Genomic DNA, 27,223 nt, shown 5'->3' on the forward strand with positions numbered 1-27,223 from the left:
CCTAGTTTTAAACATTTTTTCAGTTTTTCCTTTGGCAAGCTGATATTGGGCAGAAACATGTTTAATCTGGCAAAGTAAAAGTCTTCCTCCCCCAAATTTAAGGGACAAACAGCAGCCCAGCGCCAAGCTTTCTGATTAATCACACCTGCAGCTTGAGAGCACAGCAGATAAAGTGGAGCAGTTTGTTTGGATACAGATTGCTGCGGGAAGACAGCAGGATCTGGACAGTCTCTTCTCTCTGCTTCCTCCTCCTCTTTACATAACTCCACTCTCACAGGACAGTCATTTCCCCGCCTGCGCTCTTCCACTGAAGTCGTTACTGTTTTCTCCCAGCGTCCGTTTAAAATAATGAGGCTCGTCGTCGTTCTGGCTGTGTTAATGGGAGTAAGTGGGATTCCCGACGTGACAATCAGCCCTCCGACTGCCTCAGCGGACACGTCAGCTCATCCCAACAGCATACCTGAGACGGCGGATGAATCTGAGCAGGTGAGGAGCAACCCGGTGGACGACTGTTGTGCTGTGGTTTGTGTTGCTTAGTAGCTGGATTTGAAGGGAGGGATGAAATGTTTCCAAGATGTTATTGTGCAATGACTGACACACAGACTCATGCAAGTACACTTGAAGGTAATACGTCTTTGTTGCAATCATTATAACATAAAGACCTTTCTGTACATAGTACAAAAGCCATTATAAGCTCAAGTCAAAACTCTGAGCTTAAACGCTGCCTGCAGACTTAACTGTTGCTAAAATGCAGGTAATAAATAGTCTTTCCACGTGAGGCAGACATTAGGAGGGGGGATTAAACAACTAAAGGAAAGTCAAATCTTGTTTTTGTGTAGAGCCGTGGTTGAGGATGAGGAGAAAATGATGAGTTCAGCTCTTCCACTTGTTCTTCTTCGCTGGCAGCTGTCCTGTAGCCTCCAAGTATTTGTGGATGAGTTCTTCTTGTGTGGCGGGCAGGCAGGGCTGATATCTGCTGTACTCCATGGTGTACTCTCCTTTCCCCTGAATAAACAATGACACAACATGTTAGCAATTCAGCTGTCTTCTTCTACAAACCATGTCTGATTTCAAGAATTTCCTCTATTTTTGTCCGTGCACATCTCCAATCCATCTAATCTTTCTCCCTAAAAATTCTTTGAACCTTATCTAGTTGCCAAAATCCAGGACCTGATCAACACACTTGACGCACTCATCCAAGAAGCCTCCAGTTTTTACTGTGAACTCCAGCTGTAGGCTATCAAAGTAGCACAAATGGGCTACATAGCAGGCGGAGGCTTCAGCAGACTGCATACTGTCATACATGCGTGTTCAAGCCTCTGCTTAGAGCACCAGCTCTGATCTGATTGTTCTTGATGGAAATGTGACTGGACAGACGTCCTGAGATGAGCTCCAGTCATTGTTATGGCAGTACCCCCACCCTGCAGCTGGTTCAGCAGAAAGATGTCCCCCCCCCACCCCTCCACGCTGCCAGAGTAGTGCAGGCCCTCCTGGATGAGGAGCATATCCAGATGCTTCCTTGACCAGCATTATGTTGTAACAAGTTTCCTGTCGAGGATGACTGGGACATGCAGGATCAGCATGCTTATCAGAGCCAAACGCAACCGCTGCAAATGTCCAAAAATGGAGGGCAGTTCTTTGACAACAGATTGAATACTTATACAGTCTTTGCACAGACGGGTGACCACTTTCACCGCATCCACAGGAGGCTTTACCTCATATTAAACACCTACCATATGGTCTATGATATAATTTGAAAAACAAACTTTAATTGAACTCATTCCTCAACATTACCTGACCGTCAGGTTTTGTATGATTTTGAACTTACCTCAGAACAAGAGCGCAGCTCTGTGGCGTAACCAAACATGTCATTTAGTGGGATCTGTTGGAACAAACAGGATGACATTCGAGTTAAAGCAGGACAAGAAAGCGGGTGAAACTGGAGATAAGCACTGTATCGTTTATATTTACTGGACTTACATCAGCATAAAGAGTGAAGTATCCTTCACCCCCATCCTGTCCTGTGATGACGCCGTGGCGGCGGTTTACTCCAGCAATGACGGCTCCTTGAAACTCCTGGGGTGCAACGACTTCCACGGACATGATTGGCTCCAGGATCACTGCGTTGGCCTTTTCCATAGCTGTGGAGAAAACGGTGAACCCAGCGGCAACATAAACCAGATATTTTTCAGCTGAATCGGACACAAATGGAAAAAACAAACAGAAGGGCGTCCTCACCTTGTTTTAGAGCGCCCTCTCCTGCGCGGATAAAGGAGATCTCATTGGAGTCGACCATGTGGTGCGCTCCGTCTTCCAGGAGGAATCGGACTCCTGAGATCTTGTGCCCGCTCAGAGGGCCCTTCTCACAGGCGTCCTTGAAGCCCTGCAGCACGATGGAGGAAGGAGGGAGAAAATCGAGACTTTAAATTTGGAATCGCTTCCACGTGTGTTTAAAACTTATTCTGTGAGACCACATGAAAGTGTTTGCATGCCTTTTCAACAGCTGGCACAAACTGCTTTGGGACGTTGGTTCCAACAGTTTGATCTTCAAACTCCAGTTTGGTGTAATGGTCTGACTCGAGAGGCTCGAGGACCCCGATGACTTTACCGTACTGCCCGGAGCCGCCACTCTGCTTCTTATGGGTGAAGTCAAATCTACGAGAGAGTGGGGGGAACACTTGTTAACATAGAGCGACACAACAGGAAGTAGATGATCCAAATGTATGCACCAATCAAATCAAAGAACCAACATAACCAAGAATACTCTTAAGAAACTAAAGTAGGTTTAAGTACTGCAATGTACAGTTTTATTTTGGGTTTATAACAAAGTATTTGCATATCCTAGGCTGTTTTAATGAGGAAAGATGAGATGTAACTTTAACTATTCAGTACTTCTGATGATTGATGAAATTGCATTTATAAATATGTCTGTTGGGGATCTTTAATTTACTCCAAATATAAGATTGTACCAATACCAAGTATACTTAAGCTCCAGCTCGATCCACTAAAATGTGAACATTTCCTTCATATTTTAACTGAAGCTGAAACTCTCCATTACTATATAACCAAATTTGACCTACTTTACTAAGTTGCAAACATTTGCAGAGGTCTGTTTGCTGCAAAGCGCTGCTTTTTTTTTTTTTTTTAGTCAGGAGGAAGTGTTAAAAAGAGCTCTGTCTCTTTAAAAAGGGGCAGTCCTCAGTGAACTCTACTGTCAGAGGAAGTGGGAAGTTATCTTTCCATTTGCGCGAGGAGCAGCTGACTCGGAACACCGACTGTGGGGGAAAAAAAACATTCCAGTTGGCAGAGATTCACTCCCCACTTTAATTCAGTTTGGGACACTTCACAGCTGCGTATCACTTCACCCTGTAAGAAAACACATGGTTTCTTTCCTGTATTGCTCAGTGGCTGTTGTGAGCAAAGCTGTGTTTGTCTACATAGCTGCTCACACCTAAAGATCAAAGTCCTCCAGGAACTGGAAGCCCTGCACAATAACCATCTTCTGTTCTCATTCACTCCTTTTCCCTCTCCCTCCACTTTCCACCCACAGATAAAGGCACGGACAGAGGAGGGAGCCGAGGAGGATGTGATGGCAACTGGCGAGCTGAACCCAAATCACTACCCTGCCAGGAGGGCAGCTCAGGTGGTCCAACACTACCTCAACACCCGGTACGGTTCACCATTCAGGCTGATCGGAGTGCAGACGGTCCACAGTGGGAACGCAGAGGTCAGCTGACCTTCAACACTGAAATATGTGAATATGCCACTGTAAATAAAAAAAACAACAACTTGAATTTCCACTTTTTCTTTCAGGATGTGGCAGACTCCGGAAGAAAGTATCAGCTGGAGCTCTCGGTGAATGATATCATAACCAATGTAGGACTTTCTTTTTTCTCTTTTTCTTTTAACCACAATGTGAGGAAAAAAGACATAATGGGGGGGGTGCAGCTGCAGCTTCTTAAGAACCACAAAGAGTAATGATCCACCTCTCAAATAGGGTGGAGGTAATCTGAATAAATGTCTTCACCCACTCCCAAACACAGCGTTATCTGTGTTTGCTGCTGCCTATTGAAAGATCCTACAAATAAATCTTAGGTATGGTAAACAATCTCACAGCGTCTGGCTTAGTGTGAGCAGGTCTGACAAGAATGACTAAACAGCCTATAAAAGGAGGCTTATGTTAGCTTGTATGATGGTGTGGTGCAACCTCGACTCATCTGGGCTACATCCACTCCCATTTCTTGCTCACTAAGAATGCCTTTACTATTCGTTTTTTGCTAACTTTGTTTTGTTTAACTCCAGACTACAAAGACTTGCTCTGCAGAGCTTTTCTTTCCAAAAGGAAAAGGGCAACAGCCACCTGAAGTCAAAGCCTCGTGTGAGGAGCTCCTTAAAATTGACATTAAAGCTCAAGAAGAGGCTCTATACCAAAAATACAAGACCAACCAAACCCTGATGTCTGCACAGTACTTACCAGGTAAGTCCAATAAAACAGGCTTAACTGTCCAAGCTACTGCAGTTCCACCCAATCAACACTGAAAGTCAGATTTTGCACAACAGTTGCGTTCAGACATTTCAACACTGTCGGTGCTGCGGTGTTCCTCTAAACATTGACAACACAAGTGCTGTCATCATGAACGCAGGACGCTTGAGATGAGACGTAACTGAGAACTCTAAACTTCCCTCAGACAGCCACGGTCACATCGAGCCCGACATGAAGCCTTTTTGGCATCTGGGCATTCTGGCCTCCAGCTTCATCATGCTGAATGAATCCACTGAAAACACTCTGTACAACGTGGCTCAGGTGGCCAACATCACTCAGCTGGTAGGTGCTTTACAAAAATTTAAATATGAGCTTATTATAAGAAATTGATCACCCCCCCCCCCCCTTTAAGCCCCATGTCTGCACGATTTACTGAATACATACAGATGGTCAATAAAAGTCCTTCATGTGGTAAAACAAGACAGGTTATGTCGGCCATATAAACAAATGTATTAAGCCTTAAAAAAATTTTTTTTTTTTTTTGTTTCCTACAGACAACTGAGGAGGACCACCTGGAGTTTGACTGTCACACACTGCTGCATGAAATGGTGTCCCAGGTAGACACTTGGCTAAAAAATGTCTTTAAAAAGCCTGAAATGCTAAAATAAAACTTTTTATAATCCTAATAGATTTGGTACTTGTGTTGTGTTGGAGTAAATTAAACATGCACTTTACTGCACTCATGCTAAACTTTGCTATTCAATCTGAGCCACATTTTTGCATCCAGAGATCTCGCTGATCTGACATTTTTCTGTGCCGATACAGGAAATCATTCACTGGAAGATGCTGTTTACATGGTCTCCTGCAGAGGGGGTTAAAGTGGTGCAGATGAAGCGGCTGCCTCACCGCCATGAAAGGGAAAAATCTCCAAAGACTAACTAATCTGTGGGTGTTCATCACACAGCCAAGACCACTTATTTGTCCTCACATCTTGTGGGGTCAAATATTGGCGCATAAATGGGGTTTTTTTTGTTGTTGTTTTTTCATGATGACGCTACAAGCACTAGGCACAGATCTACTGCTGAAACCTAGAATTTACACTCTTAAATGCTTTAACTCATAAGTATATGATATACTGAAATAGTTTTAAATGTCTGTGTTTGGTCTATTTTAGCTTAAATAAACTGTTTACAATGACAAAGTATTTTGTGCGTGCTTGTATGTGCGTGCTTGTATGTGCGTGCGCGTAAGGACAAAGACTATCAGGACGTACGGTACGGGACTGGTGATCGTCTCTCTGAAAGCTACTTTGGGTTTTCCCATCACACAGGGGCAGTTGTATTCCCTGTCCATCCTCTGAGAGAAAAAGAAGAGCAAAAATAAACTTGGATTAGATCATAAAGGTTACTCAGAACAGAGATCTGTTAATTTGCAGAATTAAAGCCTTCATGGAAATACTACTGAAGTACTTTACTCCAAACTCCAAAATTAGCCTGAGATAAAGCAACGCTGGTAAGGCCAAAGACACTCACTAAATTATTTGATTCCCTCACTGAATTTGTTAGTTTGCTCACAAAGAAATTAACAGCCTAATTTTTCTAGTAGTTTCTAAAGTAGAGAGACGGAACAAATCTGTTACATAAACATTAGAAATTGATTTGAATGTCCTTGAGCGAAACACGTATTCGATCCCCTTCATCCAAACTGGGCACACAGATTACAATCAGTCAATTACAGACTCCTGATATCAACTTGTGTGTTTAAAGCACACCTGTCCACACAATCAGTTTCTTTCCAATGCACAACAGGGAGAAGAGTGTGGACCTGCACGAGGCTGGAATGGACTACAAGACCAATCCAAGCCCGTTTGTTTCTTTTTAAGTGAGCAAACTTACAGATTCAGCAGGGAGATGAAATAATTATCCCCACGTTATATAATGGATTTGATGAGATGTCCCATGAAACGTGCAACCTGTCTAAGTGAGTACCTGTGAGTAGATTTCCAGATGCAGCTCGCCCATGCCTGAGATGATGGTTTCTTTGTTCTCAGTGTCATAATGCACTCTAAACGTCGGGTCTTCTCTGGTGAAACGGTTGATTCCTTTAGAGAATTTATCCAGGTCGTTCTGTTCAGTCGCACAAGAGGAATTAATAATATGATGGAATGACAAAGAGGTGGATTTAAGACTAGAGTTATAATAAAAGGCACGTCTTTCAGGTTAAACGAGTATTTTTACCTTGTTGGCTGGCTTCATCGCCATGGAAATGACAGGTTCAGGGATGTGAATGGACTCCTGTGGGTGTTAAAAATTGACATCAAATGAAGATGCTTCTCATGAGGCACAAAAACACTTTAAAAAGAAGCAGGTTTCTTTGTCTTTCGGGTGTCCTTTGCTTCTTACCATGGACAGGTCAGCAGTTGTCTTGGATGTGAAAGTGTCTCCGCTGGCACAGTCGATTCCAAACAGGGCACAGATATCTCCCGCATAAACCTCATCCACATCCTTTCAAAGCAGAGAGAGAGCACAAAAAGCAGGATGATTGTTTTTTAAAAAATGATGATAGGAATGACTAAAAAACAGTTTCACATCTTGTTTTGATAGAAGATGGGTGCAAACATGTTGTTTTGGTGTCACAGGGGATGTGGTTGATATCTACACACTTGATTAAAGCCAAAAAGAGGAACCCAATCTTTCTGACCAGTCATGCTGCTCTGCTGTTTAATGTGCAAACCACAGATGGAAAACTGTGACCTCTCACAGCCTGCTGACGCAACGCCAGTTTGCTCTCACCTCCATCTGATCAGCATGAAGACGCACGAGCCTCTGAACTCTGACTTTCTTGCTTGTGCGTGTGTTGTAAATATATTCTCCCTTCTTCAGACAGCCTTGATACACTCGTATGTACGTCAGCTGACCAAACCTCCCGGCCTGAAAGACAGGAAATAGCAGAACATGACAAACTGAAGTATTTCTATTGCACAAATGTGCAGAAATAGAGAGATCACGAGGACATGAGACAGAACAGATGCTCTCTGTCAAACTGAATCACCTCCAGTTTGAAAGCCAGACCAACGTAGGGGTTTGCAGAGTCTCTCGTTGGGTCCATTTGAATCTTTTTGGTTTCAGTGGAATCTCTAACAGAGTGGAAAAACCCGCCAATGTTAGTGGAAAAAAACAAACAACTTTTAATCTGATTTTGATTTAAATCTACAGTTTCAGGACACTTTGCATGCAAACTGACGTTCCTCTTCATACTCACTCTTCATTGAGGATGGCGTAGTTTTTGACTTCACTGGGGTTGGGCAGGTAATCCAGGACGGCGTCCAGTAGAGGCTGGACACCTTTGTTCTTCAGCGCTGTGCCCACCAACACTGGGGTGAAGAGACGCTGCACCGTAGCCCGGCGGATTGCTGCCTGGAAGGCAGTGAGGTGAAAACTGATTGAGACAAATGCCTTTATCTCTTCGCTGATGTGAAATGTTAATCTCAAAATTTGGATGTGAAAATTCTGAATGATTTTCAGGATTTCTATACAAACTTTGGGGTAACTGGTGATGCCAAATTTGGTATTTCCGGACTGATCAAAACTGACTCTCAGATATGTTTGCTTCTTTGGATCGCCACCACTTGTATCAAGTCTGAAATACAATCACCGGTCACTTTATTAGGTACACCTTGACAGTACTGGGTTGGACCCACTTTTTGCCTTAATTCTTTACGACAAAGGAAACATTCCTGAGGTATTTTCATCCATGTTGACATGAGAGGATCGCAATGTTGCTGCAGATTTATCAGCTGCACATCCATGATGTGAATTTCATGTTCCACCACATCGCAAAGGTGCTCTACTAGGTTGATATCCGGCGAATTGTGGTGTTCATTTGAGTACAATGAACTAATTGTCACGTTCAAGAAACCAGTTTGAGATGATTTGAGCTTTGTGACATGATGTGTTATCCTGCTGGAAGATTGGTGCACAGTGGTCATAAAGAGAACCTGCACGGTCAGCAACAATACTCAGGTTGGCTGCTGCATTTAATCATTCCTCATAGTACTAAGAGGCCAAAGTATCCCCCACACCATTACATCAGCACCAAACTGAACTGCTGATAAGAAGCAGGATGGATCAATACTTTCATGTCGTTTATGTCAAATTCGGACCATCTGAATGTCACAGCAGAAACAGTCCTCAGACCACAGCACCTTTTTTCATGTAAGTTGTACCGTCAGTTGCAGTCTTCTGCTGCTGTAACCCATCTGCTACAAGGTTCAATGTGACGTACATTCATTATCTTCATTTCTTGGTTATAACAAGTGGTTATTTAAGTTATTGTTGCCCTACTGATCTTTTACCTATGGGATCAACAAGGCATTTACACACAGACGATTGCTGCTCACTGGATGTTTTCTCCTTTTCTGACTATTCTCTGTAAACTCTAGAGATGGTTGTGCAGGAAAAACCCAGGAGATCAGCAGCTTCTGAAACCAAGCTGGTATCAACACCCATACCACATCCAGAGTCACTTAAATCACCTTTGTTCCCCAGTCCGATGCTCAGCTTGAACTTCAGCAGGTCATCCTGACCCTGTCTACATGCCTAATGTACTGAGTTGCTGCCATGTGATTGGCTGATTAGATATTCAGATTAACGAACAGTTGAACAGACGTACCTAATGAAATGACCAATAACTAGTGACTATACCTCAGATACCAGCGGGTTTAATTGAGGATTTTTTTTGTTTGTTTGTTTGTTTTTGTTGGAGTTTAGTTGACACTGTTAGATTTCACACAAACTGGTCTCTCAAACCTTCAGATCATCTTTGGTTGGAATTTTTTCCTCCAGGAACATCTCTCCCAAGATTTCATCAGCATTGGCGACACACTCCACCAGTTCCTGCCTGCGGTCTGCGGCCTCAGCTCGAAAATCTGCCGGGATCTCATCATAGCGCATAGTTTGCCTGCAGGAAGCACGACGCAGCTTTAAATATTTTATACAGATCAGACTCGTAAGGAAACTTGGTCTTATCCACAATTTCTATGGGACTGATGCAGATCGCAACAGTTTAATTGTACAATAGCTGACCTTAAGTCTAATTCATGGCAGAGGGAAAATAAAAACCACCCATTTACACATAAATTCATCTTACCCAAACTGTCCTTCGAAATACATGCTCCGCTCCTCTATGAGGTCAATGATGCCACGCATGTTCCCCTCCAGCCCGATGGGGATGTTCACAAACGCTGCGTTGTGGTTCAGTTTGGATCTTAAAAAAAGTAGAAAGTTTCTTTAAAACTGCGAAAAAATCCAAAGAAAGAAACACACAGCTGCTTACTGCAAGAACCTAAAGAGCTCCTGTATATTCTCACATTTTACTGCTCTTTGATTTCATGCAAACTAATAAAATAATAAAAGTCCAGGAAAAGAAACGTTGAATACACCAAATGTGCAAACAGACAGGGGAAAAATATTGATTACTACACTGCAATCTAGTGTGCAATGTGGAATATGGGTTAAATATATTTGTTTTATTGCATTTACAAGCTGTATTATTGATTAACAAGTTAGTCTTTGTGTTTGCTGCATTAATGAAACACTTAACACTGCCAGACTGGCAGACATGAAAAAGCTGAGATACAAGGACTGGTCTACATTTTCTCAAGGGATTCTTCTGGCTAAAGATCCGAAGACTGAAACATAGAGTTAAAAATAAAAGTCCAACTACAGTGTGTTTGATCACTTTCAAGTTACCTCTAAGGATTTAGGGAGTTTATGATTTTGTTTTTTAAACTGCAACCTATAATACATCCTTTAAAGGCACCCAGGTCCATCCAAGAAGGTCACTGTGGCCCCTCAGCTGATATCTTAAAAGTATAAGTAGAATTAAGTCACATGGTTTGGTAATGGAAATGTTAAATACACACATTGCTGATAAGTTAATACAATTATCACCTAATCTGTATTATTATCCAGTTAAAAACTGCTTAAAGCACCAATCGTGGTGCCTGAAGAGGACATTCATGTTGGAGAACATGGGCCTATGCAAGTGAGACCTTAGGAAGTCAGCTACTCCTTAAATAACTTGTCTTTAAAGCATGCTCTCACCATGAGCATACTGTGCGTTTATGCTTGTTATGCACACCAGGTCAAGATGTGGTTTCAGATAAGTTGTTTATGCTTCAATTTTGCGTAGGTTGTAAAGGTGGCAGAACTAATCTCTCCTCAGTTTTTCTACCGACGTCTCAAAGCCTTTCAAAGCTGTTTGCTCATCCAGTCCATACACGTTATTCTTCAGTCCTCAGCCCTGTGGTGTAACGTCAAACATGCCGATGCGTCTGACTGTTCTCTCTGTGTGACGTGTGTGTACAAACCGTACCTCATCTGCTGCAGGGCTCGTCCGGGGTTGGCGCCCATTCGGTCCAGCTTGTTGATGAAGGTGAGGAAGGGGACGCTGTAGCGTTTCATTTGTCTGTTTACCGTCATGGTTTGACACTGGACGCCTCCCACCGCGCACAGAACCAGCACGGCTCCATCCAGCACGCGCAGCGCACGCTCCACCTCGATGGTGAAGTCCACGTGACCTGTGAGGCACATCGAGTTCAGACGCACTCAAAATGAAAGTGCTGAAAATGTACCTTCACACCCCTTCACATTTCTACCGCTGTTAAAGAGTTGACAGAAAAAAAATGATCAAAGCAGGGACGTTGCAACTGCATGACTGGTTCTGATTAAATGATAGAAATGCTAACATACAACATAGATGACTCGGGGCCACTGACACTCTCTGTTGAGAAAAAAATGTCTGGCTTTTACGTGAGACTATAACATTCAAAGTTCTTTCAACTTTTATCCTCTGTTAAATTTTTGGTGGAGGAAAGTTACAATTACATCAGCTCTGAATCACTTTTCCACTTCCAAACAGACAATGTGAGCAGCTTTAGATCCTCAGGTGCACAAAAATGTTTAAAATACATTACAAATAAACAATCACGCCTCACTCTACAACACCACTAAGGTGCGAAGACTACAGCACACTTTAATTTTAATTCACGTGGCTTCTGTGGCAAACCACACAACAAAGTAAAGCCTAATATTACCTGAATACTAGAAAGGCTTTAAAGAAGAGCCTGAGCAAGGCTGGATTTTGATGCTGTTGCAGTTTTATAGAGAGCTAAAACAAACAAAAATATCAACCGATTTTGATATCGGATGTGTGTTTTTGTTTTGTGTTTTTGAGCCGCGTGACTCAAATAAACTGATCAGGACAGAAGGAAAACCAACCAATGACATCAGTGCTGTGAAAATGTATTATCCCCTGCCTCGTTACATCATTAACTGTCTAACGACATTCTTTTCAATTTCATTACCCACAAACAAGTCTAATTTCTACTGTAGAATAAACAAATCACTGACACAGAACCTGTCTGACAAAGTGAAGTGATGCTAAATGATCTCAAAAAGCAACGCATCTCACATCATGTCAAAAGCTGAGAAACAAAGTCATTGACATTTATCAGTCTGGAAATGGTTATAAAGCCATTTATATTGGATTCCTGTGAACTACAATGACAGGCATCATCCACAAATGGAGAAAACAGTGGTGAACTCCAAGAGTGCCCTGACAACGCATCCAGGAGGTCACAAAAAAAACCCAGAAAAATGTCTGCATGCCTCACTTGCCTCAGTTAAGGTCAAAGTTCATGACTCAACAAAGGATCTTCTCACATTTGCCAAAAAACATAGGGAAATGAGGCTGCTTCAGGAGTGATTTGAACAACTTGCAGAAAATCTTGAAGGAGAATGTCTGACCATGAGTTTTGCCCTGAAGCTCAAGAGCACTTGGGTTCTTCAGCAGAACACACCAGCAATTCCCCCTCTGACTGGCTCAAAAAATAAATAAATAAATAAATAAATAAATAAATAAAATGAAGGTTTTGGATGGGCCTAGTCAAACCCATCTGTCACTCCTACAACACATCACCACTGCCTTGCTGTCCTCATGCATGTCCTGCACCACCCTCACATACTTCCCCGTCACTCCCGACTTCCTCGGTATCTCTTGGCACCCCATCAAATGCTTGTCTAGATCCAAAAAAGACACAGTGCAACTCCTTCTGACCTCCTCTATACCTCTCTATCAACCCTCTAAAATCAAATATATCTGTAGAGCTCTTTTTAAAAATTAAGGCGCTCACTGATCATCCCCTCTGTTCTTAACCTAGTGTCAACAACTCCCTCCCCTAGCTTTACCGTCTGGCTCATCAACTTTATTCTTTGTAGTTACTACAACTCTGCACATCACCCTTTTTTGTGAAAATCAATACTAATACACTTCTCTTTTCTTCAGGCATCCTCTCACTCTCCAAGACTGTGTTAAACAATCTGGTCAAAACGGTCCATTGTCTTCTCTCCTAGACATCTCAATACCTACACAGGTAAGTATCTTCATAGCTGACCTCACTTCCTCTACACTAGTAGCAGAGCAAGAGGTAAAAACTGCTCTGGAGTGAGTACGGATCAGTCTGTCGATTCATTTTTGACCATTTACTGACAGTTAATGAACAGGTAATACTAAATTACCCTACCTGTGCAGCTCACCTCAGCAAACGTTACTTTGTAGTTACACAAAGCACCACAGTAATGAGTTACATTTTTACTAGGTGTATGTCTAATTACCTGGCGTGTCAATTATGTTGATGTTGTAATCTTTCCACACGGTGTATGTAGCAGCTGACTGGATGGTGATGCCTCGTTGTCTCTCCAACTCCATGGAGTCCATAGTGGCTCCAACGCCATCTTTCCCCTTCACCTAAACAACACAGGTGAGGGAAAGCATTCGTGAGCCTCACCTAAACGGAAAAAAGAGCTTGATAAAGACAATGAAACGGACTCACCTCATGGATTTCTGCTATCCTGCCGGTGTAGTAGAGCACGCGCTCGGTCAGGGTGGTTTTCCCAGAGTCGATGTGAGCGGAGATCCCGATGTTGCGGATCCTCTCGCTTGGAAAGACACCGGAGGAGCAGCTCCGGCAGCTGTTGATGAGCACCTGAGGATATGAAACATCCCAGTTCACTCGATCTACCGACTGTGAAACAAACTGGACTGAGGTCAAGTCAGCAGACCCGGGTTAGATAATATTACCTTTTTAAGTGTGACGGTTCCTCGCGCCGAAAGATGCGTTTTAGCTAAAAACATGCCTGCTTTTAACACCCTCATCTCGGCAACAGCTCAGTGGAGTACAGCTTGGTCGTAGTATTGCCCTGTTTAGATGACCCCGGTGCTGCTGACACCCCGGTGAAAGTCACGCCGGGACCCTAGCTGCTTGTGAAACGACTGCTTCCGGGTTTACGGAAGCCCAGAAGTACCAAAATCACAAACGTTTAAGTTTTCTCTTAAAACGCATTATTTATTTATTTGTCCCCTTTCTTTCTTTTAATGTTATTTAAATGTTAACGTGTTTTGAAAAGCCAAACGTGTTTAGCCACGAATCTTAATTTATCTGTTTGAAGAATTATTTTTTAGGAAATAAAAAATATATCTCCAACTTGCACATGAAAAATATCTGAACCTTTGTGTTGACTGTCATGTCTATTTTATTTATCACCTATAGCACATTTAAACAACAGAAGTTGAACCAAAGTGCTTTATAAGCAAGCACATTTACATTCCAGGTCTTAAAGTAACCCAGTTTCAAAATACATGACAAGTTGAAAGGTGTGTTTCGTTGTGTTAACTGATTATTGTGGAAATTAAATTCACAGTCGTTAAAATCAGAATTAATGATGATTCATCTCATAAATCATTACACACTGCTCTTCCCTTCATAAGCCACCTTTATAAGTTAAAAGTATCGGCATCAGTATTGGTATCGGCAATGATGGCCTTGTATTTATTTGGTATCATCAATACCAATTTTTTCTTCAGTAGCACACTAACAGCACTAGCAGTTAGTGTGCGATACTGAAGAAAAAAAAAAGAGGTAATATCTCAAGATTTCAATTTACATCTGAAAACTCCAAATTTTAGTCATTAAATTGAAATTTCAGCATATTACGTTGTCATTTTTACTTACAGATAGATAAAAAGAAATCACGGGCATTAACAAATTTCCATCCCATACTTCTAAATGTAAGAAATCCCAAATTATTTCTGGATGGTCAACTTTGGTATTTCTTGACTATCAAACACAAAAAAAATGCAAATATAATTTTTTAAGCTACCTTGCTGTTACGATGTTTACGCTTTTGTTTTATCAGACTAAAAAAAATTTAACCTTTCTCAATTGTAAAGGTTACTAACGGTTTTTCTTTAGCGCCTAAAAAGCCAAAATTCGTGGTGCACTTGAAGGTAACTCCATTAAATGACCTGTAGGCCACCGTCGGATCATTTTGAGTAGGTTTGTGACGTTTTCTTAGACATAATAAAGATTGTTTTGGGTGACAACATTTTGTTTGGTCGCCTTCTTCTTGGGTCTTTTCTTATTTACCGTACTTGTGGTCGTGGTTGCGTTTTTAACTGAGCTAAATCGTGTTTCTTTTTTGTTTTTTTTGTGGCCGTTACGTCTTGTCGTTTGGAAGCTCGTTAGCTTGTGCCACTTCAGGTGTCTCTGGAAGTTACTAAGCCTGAAAGTTAACGACACTTGCCTCCGTTTTACCAGCGCTTCCTCTTTTACTTTAACCACATGCTGATACTTCACTTCGTGCAGCAGCGATTCGCACACACTAGCTGAACAGCTCATGATCACAGACACATCATCATTTTCACGTCCTGCCAGGAGTTTTTAAAAACCTCTGCATCCCTGTCAGCTATTTTTAACTGTATACCATCGGAGGAGCACTTCAGGATCAGTCAGGTAAGATTAGCTCAAGTTTTTGTGTATGTGTGTGTTTTTTATCCGTTTGGTTGTTTTGCTTGGCTGAAAACGCGCAGATAAGACTTGTCTCTTCTTATTGTTTGATCACAGGAAACTGGTAGGGGCGTTTTAATTTAGGGCCAAGTTAAAATCAGGATTTTAAAAAGCTCTAGTGCTGCCCAAGCTCAAATTGAAAGTGTGTGTTAAACCGCCCTTTAAACAAATGACTTACTGATAAGTCTCTTCATTTAGATTGGCTGTGTTTTCCATTTTAGCCACAAAGTGTACGCTGCTGATTGAACAAACAGATGAGTGGTTTTGATGGCAGTGCTTTACTGCCATTTATCACCCTGAGATCTATTTTAAGGGAGTGTTGTTTTTGTTGTCGTTTTAAATTTATTTTATTTTGTTGGGGTTTTTTTTAAGACTTGTTTTGAAATGATCAACTTCCCATAAACTATGTGTCACTGTATGAGCCCCTGCGGATGGCACAACATTCACAGTTATACAGGCCAGCGTGAGTCATTATATAGGATTAGTTATTATTTGGATTATGAATATAGTGAACTGTGTGGTTCTGTATGAGCTGTATTTTCCTTTGTTATCCTTGCTGTCTCATTTCCTGTAAGCACTCCTTTTGAGCTGTCACAGCAAATAACAATCACTTTACCTCACCGTGTTTCATTTATAATGTCAGAAAGGCTTGAAACGGCTTTCTGATAGAGGAAAAGTCATGATTTGACCCTTTTTAAACACTACTGTCTTTTGTATTTACATGAGAAATGTTGCAAAACAGCAATTCCTATGAGCAGATAGAGGAAGTTGAACCTGTGTTTTGACATAGCTGACTAGAACGACTGTAAATGCATTATTAAAGGGAACAACCTGTGCTTTTTCTCGTTTTCTATTATTTATATATAGTGAATGATCAAATTAAAAAAATAACAAAGGAACAAAAGTTAAGTAAGTGGGGTTAGCCTACCAGCAGCCTGAAGCGTCAAACTGCTGGTACACTGTACATAAAAGATGGACATGGCCATAGTGACATCACCTGTTGTTCATGAGTTCTCATTTTGAAGCACTGAGCCTAGCGTTGTTTCCGTCGCCATCTTGGTGGTTTGAAACTAACCGTGATAACAAGGCGGATCAGGCGAAGAATCCAAAGGAGGCTGCAGCCCCGTAGGCTGGTAGCTTGTACAGTCGTTTATTGGAGATAATTATTTTCAAAAAATTCAAGTTTGACTTTAACACAAGAAGGCTTGAAACTACCAACCAATACCATCAACACATCAGAAATAACATTAATAACTGCTGTAACAAAACATTTTCCCAAGTATTGGATAAAGTGTTTATTGTATCCAACTTATCTTGAAAATAAATATAGAAAAATCAGAGGAGTCGCCCTCTGCTGGCCTTTACAAAGTATGCAGGACATGCCGCCTTCTTCCATCTTTTCTATACAGGTAGTGAGACTTTTTTAAAAATTTATTTATGAGGGGCAGCAAATCAGAAGAAATCTGAATTAAAGAGGAGGGGAAGTGGATCTATGAGTGTTTCAGATAGTAAATGACTTCACAGGCAGCACCAAGGCCCAGTATAAGATAAAAGTGGGTTATTTTGCATGCTGTATCAGAATAGACAAAAGTACTCTTGTAAAGTCCATGAATAAAGATAAGTTAGAAGGGATCTTAATAGTTTAACCCTTTAACCAGTGGAAACAAGTTACGTCATAAAAGTAGACCATCTATATGGGCGAATTTGCTGTTGCAGCGATGAGCATTTAACATTTGTCTTCTTAAATAATCAAATTCTGACATATTAATTTAAAGTGATTGTTCTTTGCCTTGAAAAATGTCCAAATTATGTAATGCTGACTATTTAAACTCCTAATTTAGACATATCAATGCTTTGTTATATGACCACTATTCCCTATTGGGGGAAAAAATTTTATTTTTATTTTTATTTTTTGAAAGAAACATAAGGATAGCAGTCTAAATGAAGCTTACTGGGACAAATGAATCGTGTCCAGACACAGGAGGGCAGTATTAGACAGACGTGACTAATGGTGAAACTGACTAAATCTCAGTGAAACTTTTACAGTTTTCCCCCACATCAGCCCCCCCTGTAATATTTAAATCTTTGTTCTTGTCATATTTTCCTGTAATTATACTCCAGTGCAGTTTCCAGTGAGCCTTTATCTGACAGTTTCTGTCCTGTCGTCTGGAAATAATATGTGACTTTTAAGGGTGATTAAGCACATACGAGTTTGCATTCTTGAATCAAGCGCTGGTTTAAATGTGCGTTTGTTTTTGTATTATCATTGTGTCATCGGGGACTCTTTAGGTAAGGTAAGGTAAGGGTTTAGGGTTTTATTTGTCTATTGTCCTTGCAATTTTATTTACTAAATCACACATCATCTGCTTTTTTCCACAGATCAGTATAATCCCAGATGATTAACAGGGATTGATCAATAGCACTAACTGAAGTGTGTGATTAATGGATTACCGTTGCTTGATGGAGTCACTGGCTAAGTAGTTTCGACTGTTTTCTAAATCATACTTTGAGGGTGTGTCTGGGTCACTGCTACTATTACGGCATGCAGGATGGGCCAAACTCGCTCTGCTCTATCGCACAGCACTGCCACCCGTGGCAGAGCGAAATGGAAAGCGGGCGAGACAGCCCGTCGACTTCGTATCCGCAGACCTGGGAGCGGAGAAAAATCGAAAAGTGACCAGTTAAACAGGAATCCGATGAAAAATAAAGTGCTGTCGTATTTGGGAAGGAGAAAGCGAGACTCTAGTCAGGGGGAAGCGGATTTGGGTGGCGGAAACGCAGCTGGAGATCCAGCAACGCGCCGCGGCCACAGAGTAGGAAAGTTGCCGAGGGACGAGGTGGTGTCGGGGGTTGGGGAACAGCGAGCAGCCGCGGGTTGTTTTGACACGCCATCCGGGTTAGATGGAAATACTGAACCGACACAGCACGTCGTGAACCGTGAAGCAACCGCTGGTTCATCCGATGCACCAGGCTTGGAAAGTAAGAGCTGTGAAGTCAGCGGCGCGGGCTGCGAGGAGCCGAAACCCGTGCGAAAGAACAATGCCTCGGATCCCCAGACGAGGGCCATGGAAGATAAGCCACTGGGGGGAAGCAACCACGATCCCATTGTGTCTCAGGATCGAGTATTAACTGGAAATAGCACGCGTTCATCCAACTCACCCCCTCTGAAGACCTCTGACCCGGACACTGAGGGGATTTTGTCTAGTTTGGCCTCGGATCAACTTTTGGACTGTGGACTTTCAATTAGGGACGATCAAGCCGAGGCTACAATGACAAAAACCGACTGTAGCACCGTTTCATGCACACCCAAAGCGACCGGCAAACTGAACAGCAGCTGCCCGGTTGAAACAAAGAGCCAAACGGACTCTGATCAGACCAGCCAGAGTCCACCAGGAGGCCAAAGTTTCCCAGGAACCATACCCAAGCTCATCATAACCAGAGACCCCAGTCCGAACCGCTCACAGGTTGCATCGAACCTGCTGAGAATGGAGCCCAACACCGGCTGTCTGGAGCCTCAACCGGACGACGAGTCCCCCTGCTCGGACAGCGGCTGCGGAGGGTCTCCCGCTCTGATGCGGTCCCCCAGGAAGCTGTCCAACTCCTCTTCCATCGGCCTGTCCTCCGCCTCGTCCTTCGAGGAGTCAGAGGACGACTTCACAGGCAGCGACATCGAGTCCAGCCGGTCTCTGTGCAGTCCGGAGGATGGGACGGGGGTGAGTGTCTATCCAAGTCTTCTTCCGCAACAGACAACTTTTATAAAGTTTTCTGTTCAGTTGCTTGCAATATATTCTTCATAAATATTTTAAAAGACCTTCAGCTGGACTCTGACAAGAAACCATAAACTGGTCTTACTGCTTCAGCTACCAAAAAATGAGTAATGCAAATATTGTGCAATTGACCATATATGATGGCATTACAGTATTTGAAGCTATTCTTTCCATAAACAAACATGTTGTTAGGTGTGACCACACTGGAACTCATTGTAAAATGAAAATCAATCAAAAAGAAAATGATACAAGTCGGTAACTGACTAGGTATTACATATTAAAATGTAGTACACACACCCTGCATAGGAAATGTACAGTAAACATTCCTGAGACCTGTGTCAACCTCAACCACAAACACTTTATTTTGTCATCAAATGTAAACGGTGTGTGAGAGCAGGTGTGTCAGTCACTGCTGGTGCTATAAAGACAGTCAAGGAAAGAAATTTGTTTAATATGTGTCACGTTGATAATAAACGGTCATTATTTGTCAGGAGGTGGAGATTTTTCAGCTGCTGTGGTGCAAATGAGGGGAAAAGGGCCCATTCATTCAGGAGAGACTTTTGATCTAATGTGTGTCATGTGTGGTAGAAGGCTTTGACTCACACTGCCCTGATAATGAGACATGACTGTAACAAATTTAAACCCAAAGGAGAGGAAAATGGTTATTATTGCCAGCCCCCAATTCTGTGTCCTTCCATCACCCATGCCACATGATCGCATGGCTTTGATGAGCTCAGCCTGAGGACCATTTAAACATTGTTTGAATGCATTTCTTAACTGCTCGTCATTCGTTTACAGTCAGCACTTTGAGCTGTGACCAGCCTTCGTTATTAGAGAGCTTAGCCTGCAGCCCCAAGAGGCTTACAGATTTTCCTCTCCTCCGTCCGGGAGAAGTAGCTTAAAGTTTAGTAGGAAGTTGTGATGATTTCCTCCGGTATCAGGAAGCTTTGATGCACTGTTGACTACCATGCATGGAATGCTTTAAAAACAGGATGTGTCTATCAGTATCTTCTTATCATCACGGTAGCTCTGTGAATGCTGAATGTCCAGGTTTTCATGCAGGGCCACATTACCAAGAAAGATTTTCAGCTGTCAGTGTTGTGATTCATACTGCGATGCCCAGGACATAATGATCTTCTGGTGGATGTGGCGGAAAACCCACCCTTTTAATTTATTTATTCATTTTCATAGATCAGGAAAGATTGAGAAATGCGTCACCCATGAAAATTGATGCACTTTGAAATTCACGGTCATACATTAGACCACCCCAGAGTCTCCTCTTTAACATATATTACTTTTGCTTTTCTCCAAATTGTTTAGTCCTTCTCAAAGAGCTGCACCAAACACAGGCCTCTTGAGACCACCGTGAGGTGGAGACAAGCTCCAGTTGATGTTTAATGATTTGATTATTCCTGTGAGTGAGGATCTAAATGTCAAAATAAAGACAGTGTGGGCAGCTTTCTTCCTTCATGCATGATTTTACAAAACAAAGTTCAGCAAAAACGTAATATAACTCGTGTCACGATGGCTTAATTAGATTAAGTATAAAAATAACATCCATATCGAGTCCACCCATCTAGTGATCTCAACCAACTGAAAGATGAACATTTTATCCACAGAAGTTTGTCTGTTACTGTCGCAGCTTTAGTTGAGATCAAACATTCTTTCGACTTGTTTCAAATGTAAAACATCACAAAAAAATGAGAAAAACCACACCTTAATCTCTTCTAAGAAGCCAGTGTGGTATCTTCAGATGTTTGTTTTTCTATGTTCTGCAGTCTTAACATGCAAGCAGTGCTATAAAACAGAAACACTTTAAATCCTCGCATTCAAAAAGGAAAAACGAAGAGTTTTTGCTTGAAAATGATAAAAAATAAAACGCCTCTAATTTATAATACCCCCTCATGTTTACCGTCCCCTTTGTCAGTCATTCGTTTAGTGTAAAGTCCATAAAATACCTCTGTCACGTTCAGATACACATTTCTGCAAACATATTGATTCACATATTGCATGTTTTGAGTGAACAGGACAGCGGACAGTGTAATTTCCTGGCTATTATAACAACACGCAGGAAGTGAGCAACCTGAGTAGTTGCACTTGAGTTGTTGTAACAAACAGGATGACGCTGGCCTGTGGTTTCTGATAAGAGCTGGTTTTAATGGGCATGTTTTGTCATATGTGCAGCTGTGTGGAAAACGCTTTTGTTTGTTGTAATTAATAGAAAGAGGGAGTGTGTGTAGCCGTGCCGTCAGCTCACAAACAAACCTAACATTTTCTTCATGAGGTGACGTGAGCAGATACTTGTTCGCGCATGCACGCACACAGACACACACACACACACACAGAGCGATGCCGTCTTGCATTCAGAGTTCATTGTGTGTCATGGAAAATTGGGCTGAAGGCTGAGCCGGTTGCTAGGCAACGTCTTTGCCATATATGGTGTTTTTTTTTTCTCCTTGTGTTGTTCGCTCCACCAACAGTGTCTACTCTGTCCCTGACATTTGAATGCTATAAGATATAAATTCCTGCCAACGTCTGCTGTGCACAGCAGCGCCGATATTTTTACATGATCATGTCTTCCATGTGAGACACTCTTTCTCCCTCTACAGTTTGCCTGCACTTATATAAAAAGGCTTAATATTTTCCTCTTAACACACTGTGAAACATACAGTGGAACGGAAAACAAGAGGAAAATTAGAGTAAGCAGACAAAAGAAGGAGCGCGCACAGATGAAAAAGATGCAGCGAAACTTTGAACACGTAGCCTACACTTGATGATTATTCTTATTTATGCATGCTTATTCACTCATGAGCCACAATTGCAGACTTGTTTTCCGTCCCACACATCACTCCCACAGCACTTATACACAAAATCCACGATACAGGAAAGTCCACGTTAGTTAAAAGTTAGCTTCGCTTTTATGTATTTATGTGCACAACACAGAATTACCTGATACAAGATGTATCGGGTTAAGATGTAACGCCCGCAATGAAATAAAATCCAGTGGTGCAGGAAGCACCAGATTCAGAGTATCAACGCCTCGAGTAAAAATTCTCCATTACTTCCAAGCAAATCATTTGCTTTTGGAACGTTGGCTGTTTCTTATCAACAATCTATTAAGGAAGTAAAGAGCATCATATCTCTTAACCCTATATCACACCTATAAAACTGTGCCTAGCTGGATCATTAAACATGTTGTCTCTGGAGTATTTTTTAGGTCGCTGTTCTGTTTTTGTAACTGTGCGCATGTGCTTTAGTTTTTGCAATGTGTGACATTTTTAATGTTATATGGTTATGCTCCGGATCTTATCTCTGAATACGTGCTTCTGCACTTTTGTTTTTCCTATTACTGTCTATTATTTCCATCCATCTCCCAGGGACAAGATATGAAAATGAGCCTGTATGACTTCATCTGGCACATTCACACTATGGACAATGTACACTGTACACTGCCCCCGTTTTTAACAAACAAACAAAAGACAAACAAAAAAACAAGACCAACAGCTTTTGAGTAAAAGTACTCACAGCATTTGGAGGGGGTGGGGTGGGGGATCATCATTTCCTTCATTACATAAAATTAAAAGACGTGCATACAGTTAAAGAACACAAAAAAAAATCCAAAACCTGGAAAGCAGTGAGACTTAACCTCCTGTCATAAAAGCTAGAACGCTGTCATTGATCCTTTCTAAACCAGCAAATCAAATTTTGCTCATATATGCCATAACCCCCACACATGTCCTCATGTGTATAAATAAGTAATTTTGTTATTATGGCTTGATGCACAAACACAAACTTTTAGTGTGGTTTGTAAAGTACAAGCAAAAAGCCGACTTAACCAGCCAATACATTTAATGGACTCCCAAGTGAGATATTGCTCATTTTTTACTGAAGAAAGCTGTTACCAAAAATGACAGTTCCATATAAGGAGTCCTTCACTCATAAATCTGCAAATTAAATGCCTAATATGCGAGCTGGAAAGTGAGCTGCTTTTCTTAGCTCAAGGTTTCACTGGAACTATATCAGATTTTATGTAAATAAGAGTTGCCAAAATAATGTTTTTATAGTTAAATGTGCTCCGCAAATAGAATCGGTCGTTAGTGGAAAATCATTAAACAACACACTGAGATGTAATGTAGGTATAAGAGGTCGAATACTTCCAAGTATTCAGGAAAATGTATTTTCATTTGTCAGTGATATCAGCTGATGACGTAATACTGTGTTTCTGGCACATGCAAATAAACATTTCAAATATTATCAGATAAAAGAGACATGTGAGTCTGTTTTCTGCAGATGGTTTTCAGGCGGAGGTTGAAGCCGGTGCCATCTTCTGTGCGTTCACTGGCCCACCACAGTGGAGCTTCATGAGCTCTGAAGACTTGAGTGAAGGGAAAGGGATGTGGTTTATATAAAGTAGTTTTGAGAAAAGGTCTCTAAGAGTACCTGAAAACACGGTTCGGGTTTGCATACAGTATGGCGTCACTCTTGTAGCTGACTGTCGCTTGACAGGTTTAGTTTTGTCCCCGTGCACAAACGCACAACTCCGTAGGCCGCATAGTAGTCAAGACCTCATCATGCAGACAAAAGAGGAGCTGTGGGACTATATGGAAATGGTTGTTGGCTCTACCCCCACCTGCACTGAATCTGGCAGGAGATTGGCTAAGCATGAGGCTCAGGATAGGCCCAGAGGGGATTAGAGGATGAGAGAGTGAGACAGGAGAGAAACAAAGGTTTACACTGGGAGAAAGCGAAGACGGCTCGCAGAGTGGGGGATTTGCGCCTTCGGGGAGACGGGGTGAATGATTTCAGGGATGAACTGCGAGTAACAGGACTAGTTCAAACAGGCAGAAAGTGGCGAGAGCCAGAAAAGGGACAGCCTTAGGACACTTGGTGGATATGTTTGATGACGGCAACAAAGAAATTGAGAAAGCGTGAAGAAATCAAAGGGTGGAGTACTAAAATTCTGCAATGGGTGCAAATTGTGAATTAGAGTGACAAAAAGGAGGTTGTAGAGACGCACGAGTGATTATTTATCGGGCGATAAAGGAGACAAACAAACACCAAAAATTGACAGCTTGACTAAAGGTGATTTACCAGAGGAAGACCGAGCAGACAGTGGACTGAGTTAAAGGACGTTATAGATGACTGTGAAGGATCTCACGCCCACAGGGAGGCACGCGTCCCTGACGTTTGATTTAAGAGACCCTGTCCTGATGGCGGGGGGCAGCATCTTGTGTTGGTTGCGTTCTCGCGTCGTCTCCGGGGTCGTGTGTATCTGTGTCGGCACCTGCCTCCTCCTCCGCTACTGCTCCGTTTGCCAGGTAAGAAAAGGGTCCAAAAATAATTATTGAGAGAGCAGAGATACTGATTCAAATTTAACCTACCTCAGCCACTGTTATAAATGTACGCTGATGTCATGCTTCCTCAGAAACATGATATAAGGGAAGATTGTATCAAAGAGACTTGGGTATTCAGATAGAAATTAAAAAAAGATTGCTGTTGTAGCCGTTACAGCATATGAGGGCTATCTGGCTCGCGTTCAGCCACAAAGAACTGTATCTGGGTTAAGAAGCCAGTAAGCCAGTAGCAGCAGGCTCACCATGCTGTACACCAAGTGCTGCTATAACAGCTAAAAAGTAAGGTTTTGGAAAGGTGTACTAAATATTAACATTATAATTTAATAGCACCAAAAGTTGAAGTAGCTCCCACAACTTGTTTTACCCAGCTGATCATTACAGGCCTCATTATGGGCTATAATTATTGAAGATGGGTCTTTTTCTCCTGACCACAGTGGCCTTTGGTGGTGGCTGTGCACATGGCCACAAATGGTCTACATATATTTCAAGGCAAAGAGTCTGTTACATTACTCGTGTTATTTTTTTGACAATTTTACAAGCAAAGATGTGTTTTAATTTTTGAGTAATTTAAAAAAAATACCTTGTTAACTGGTGAGTCTTCTTTAGTGGGCACTTATTTCTTTTATATGCTGGAAAATCGCCACTAAAGGGCTACTGAAGTGGCAGTGAAACACCTTCCTCGTCTTTACACATCTAAAGCAGAACATTCATGGCCCTTGTAACGTCTCTTAGCAGCGCCATTGTTGTCATTGTCTGCTGTGCTGGGAAGTGTTAGGGCCGGTGACATTCCTGGAATTGCATCCCATAGGTCTAGGAAATATGAAGAAGGGATGGGAGCACTACAGGGGGAAAAAAAGAAAGTGGTAAAAGCAAGGGATCTCTGTCTGTTTCAAAGAAAAAAATTAAAAATAACCTCAAATGGGGGTTGATATGATAACTTTGTATGTTTGTGTTATGTGTACAGTTTTCATGAGTTATATAAAAGAAAGTGGAGATGGCGAGGGTTTGACTGTGTGGGGTGAAATGTGACCTCAGCATTTAAAACGTGTTTGTGTGTGTGTGGGACGGCTTCTTCGCTTTAAGCTGAAACGTCGAAAGCTCTTTATGTGCTCTTTGATGGGCTTCTGAACATTTATCAAACCACCCTTTTAAGAACGCCTTAATGTCCACAAGAATATTAGCAGCATTAGTATTTGGCAGTGCATCTGCTGTTAAGGAGGTGCATTCAGCTCCACAGAGGCAGCACATTAAGCTGTCAGCATAGGGCCATCAGAGAGCCTGACCTGGACGAGGGAAGTGAAAGAAGAGAGGCTGAAGCATCACGTTTCTCCCCGCTCAGGCCTTCTGTCACTGAACTGGTTTTCAGATGGAAACAGATGCTGGTAATGACTAAATATTAGTGAGGAGAAGAAGTAAAAGATTTGATAAGTAAACAGATTCTGTTTGGGCCACAGGTGGATGGTATTTCTGGACTTGTGCATTCAGAAAACTAATATTTATCTGTGATCAGTAATCACAGCACGTCATTACAGCTGGCAGGAAATCTAGTCAAATATTCAACTGTAAACTAAAAATGTTTAAATAAAGGTCGAGCATGTTTTGGGAATTTTAAGAGTCTTTCTAGAGTCTCTGGTGACAGTTTTCTTGCCTGACTGGAAAGTTGAAATGTCGCTGGCTTTTGTTGTGGGTTCATTTGGATATTTTCCCTTTGAGTTTGAATATAACCGTTCTTTTTGCAAATAAAGAGAAGAGGAGTTTTGCTGAATAGGCTGAGATATTTGTATTTATTTGAAGTCTAATCAGAGATTTGGGTTAAGGTAAAGATCAGCTCAAACACATCCTGAGAGACTGTATGGGGTGTCAACAGGCAGTGGAAATAAGCAGGCTAGTAAGAGAGAAAAGAGAAAATAGATAATAGAAGTGTTTCATCACTGTGATCCTGCACATCTATTAATGTTTGTCTGTGGGTCAAATGAAGGTGTGGTTTGCTCAGTTAAGTGAGCAAGAGGAATTTTTGTCATGTTGAAAATTCAGTCGTTTACGTCACATGTGGTGAAGTGCTGTTCTTCACCCAGACGAGGCTGAGGTTAGAGTAAGGTAAATCTGTGGGTGTCGTTTGAGATTAAGTCCACAGCCGTCTCTCGTTGACTCTCTTCACCTTCGGCCTCTTGCTAAAAATCCTGGTAGTGACCTGCCCTCTGTTTTAAGCAGCATTTCTTTTTATTGTAGGCTTCGTGCCATCTCATGTTAAGATTAAACCTGTTATCCATCCTGGGATCTGAGGTTGAGAAACAGTTTAAACTTGAAGCATTTTTTCCCCCTTCTTCTTCTTCATTTGAGGTAAACGCATACGCAGTGTTTCCAGTGTGTTTATGTTCCTGGATTAAGACTGTTTTACTGTGACAGTTTCCAAGAGCAGCGGGGGGAAGGAATGCAGAGCAAAGGGAAGAGCAATCTCTCTCTCACACGCATACAGAGAGAAATAATTTAGTTGTAAAAAGATAACTTTTATGGTTATGGTCTCTTGCATTTTATTACTCGCAGAAACCGGTTTTGTTGCCCAGTGCTAATTTTCTTTCTGCTCCTTTAACCTAATTGTCTCTGTGCTTTAAACCGGTTTGGTGCATAGAAGCATTTTAGGACTTAATCAGCTGAAATGTAAAACACACACACACACACACACACACACACACACACACACACACACACACAT

The 27,223-nt window shown here is 41.8% G+C and overlaps 3 protein-coding genes across 5 annotated transcripts in view; 2 read left to right on the forward strand and 1 right to left on the reverse strand.

The window, feature by feature from the left end:
- Window positions 1-62: 62 nt before the first annotated feature.
- On the forward strand, window positions 63-5,672 carry lxn (latexin). 2 transcript variants are annotated; one of them, XM_005742103.2, is made up of 7 exons: window positions 63-486; window positions 3,551-3,727; window positions 3,814-3,876; window positions 4,303-4,477; window positions 4,689-4,825; window positions 5,038-5,100; window positions 5,309-5,672. In XM_005742103.2, the coding sequence occupies exons 1-7, from the start codon at window positions 349-351 to the stop codon at window positions 5,423-5,425; spliced, it is 870 nt and encodes a 289-aa protein (XP_005742160.1). In that variant the 5' UTR covers window positions 63-348; the 3' UTR covers window positions 5,426-5,672. The 2 variants fall into 2 exon arrangements, with proteins under 2 accessions (XP_005742160.1, XP_005742161.1); XM_005742104.2 differs by lacking the exon at window positions 63-486 and adding an exon at window positions 3,225-3,368.
- Window positions 614-13,857, reverse strand: gfm1 (G elongation factor, mitochondrial 1). The gene is made up of 18 exons (XM_005742105.1): window positions 13,625-13,857; window positions 13,377-13,529; window positions 13,159-13,291; window positions 10,859-11,063; window positions 9,632-9,748; window positions 9,292-9,442; window positions 7,745-7,899; window positions 7,535-7,619; window positions 7,276-7,413; window positions 6,886-6,987; window positions 6,721-6,777; window positions 6,472-6,609; window positions 5,757-5,839; window positions 2,493-2,655; window positions 2,239-2,383; window positions 1,981-2,141; window positions 1,829-1,882; window positions 614-1,005 (listed from the first exon to the last, which is right to left on the reverse strand). Exons 1-18 carry the CDS (start codon window positions 13,697-13,699, stop codon window positions 874-876), a joined length of 2,247 nt encoding a protein of 748 aa, XP_005742162.1. The 5' UTR covers window positions 13,700-13,857; the 3' UTR covers window positions 614-873.
- Window positions 13,858-14,851: 994 nt separating this feature from the next.
- itpkcb (inositol-trisphosphate 3-kinase Cb) overlaps window positions 14,852-27,223 on the forward strand; it is a 17,177-nt gene continuing 4,805 nt past the window's right edge. The window contains exons 1-2 of one of the 2 annotated variants that reach the window (XM_005742106.2): window positions 14,852-15,335; window positions 17,769-19,102. In XM_005742106.2, the coding sequence (XP_005742163.1) occupies window positions 17,939-19,102 (1,164 nt within the window). In that variant the 5' untranslated portion in view covers window positions 14,852-15,335; window positions 17,769-17,938. The remainder of the gene's footprint in view (window positions 15,336-17,768; window positions 19,103-27,223) is intronic. The other variant, XM_005742107.1, reaches the window with a different exon arrangement.

This window comes from Pundamilia nyererei, unplaced genomic scaffold (genome assembly GCF_000239375.1).
Source record: "Pundamilia nyererei isolate P.nyererei 1_Seehausen unplaced genomic scaffold, PunNye1.0 scaffold00117, whole genome shotgun sequence".
In the NCBI taxonomy this organism is placed as follows: Eukaryota; Metazoa; Chordata; class Actinopteri; order Cichliformes; family Cichlidae; genus Pundamilia; species Pundamilia nyererei.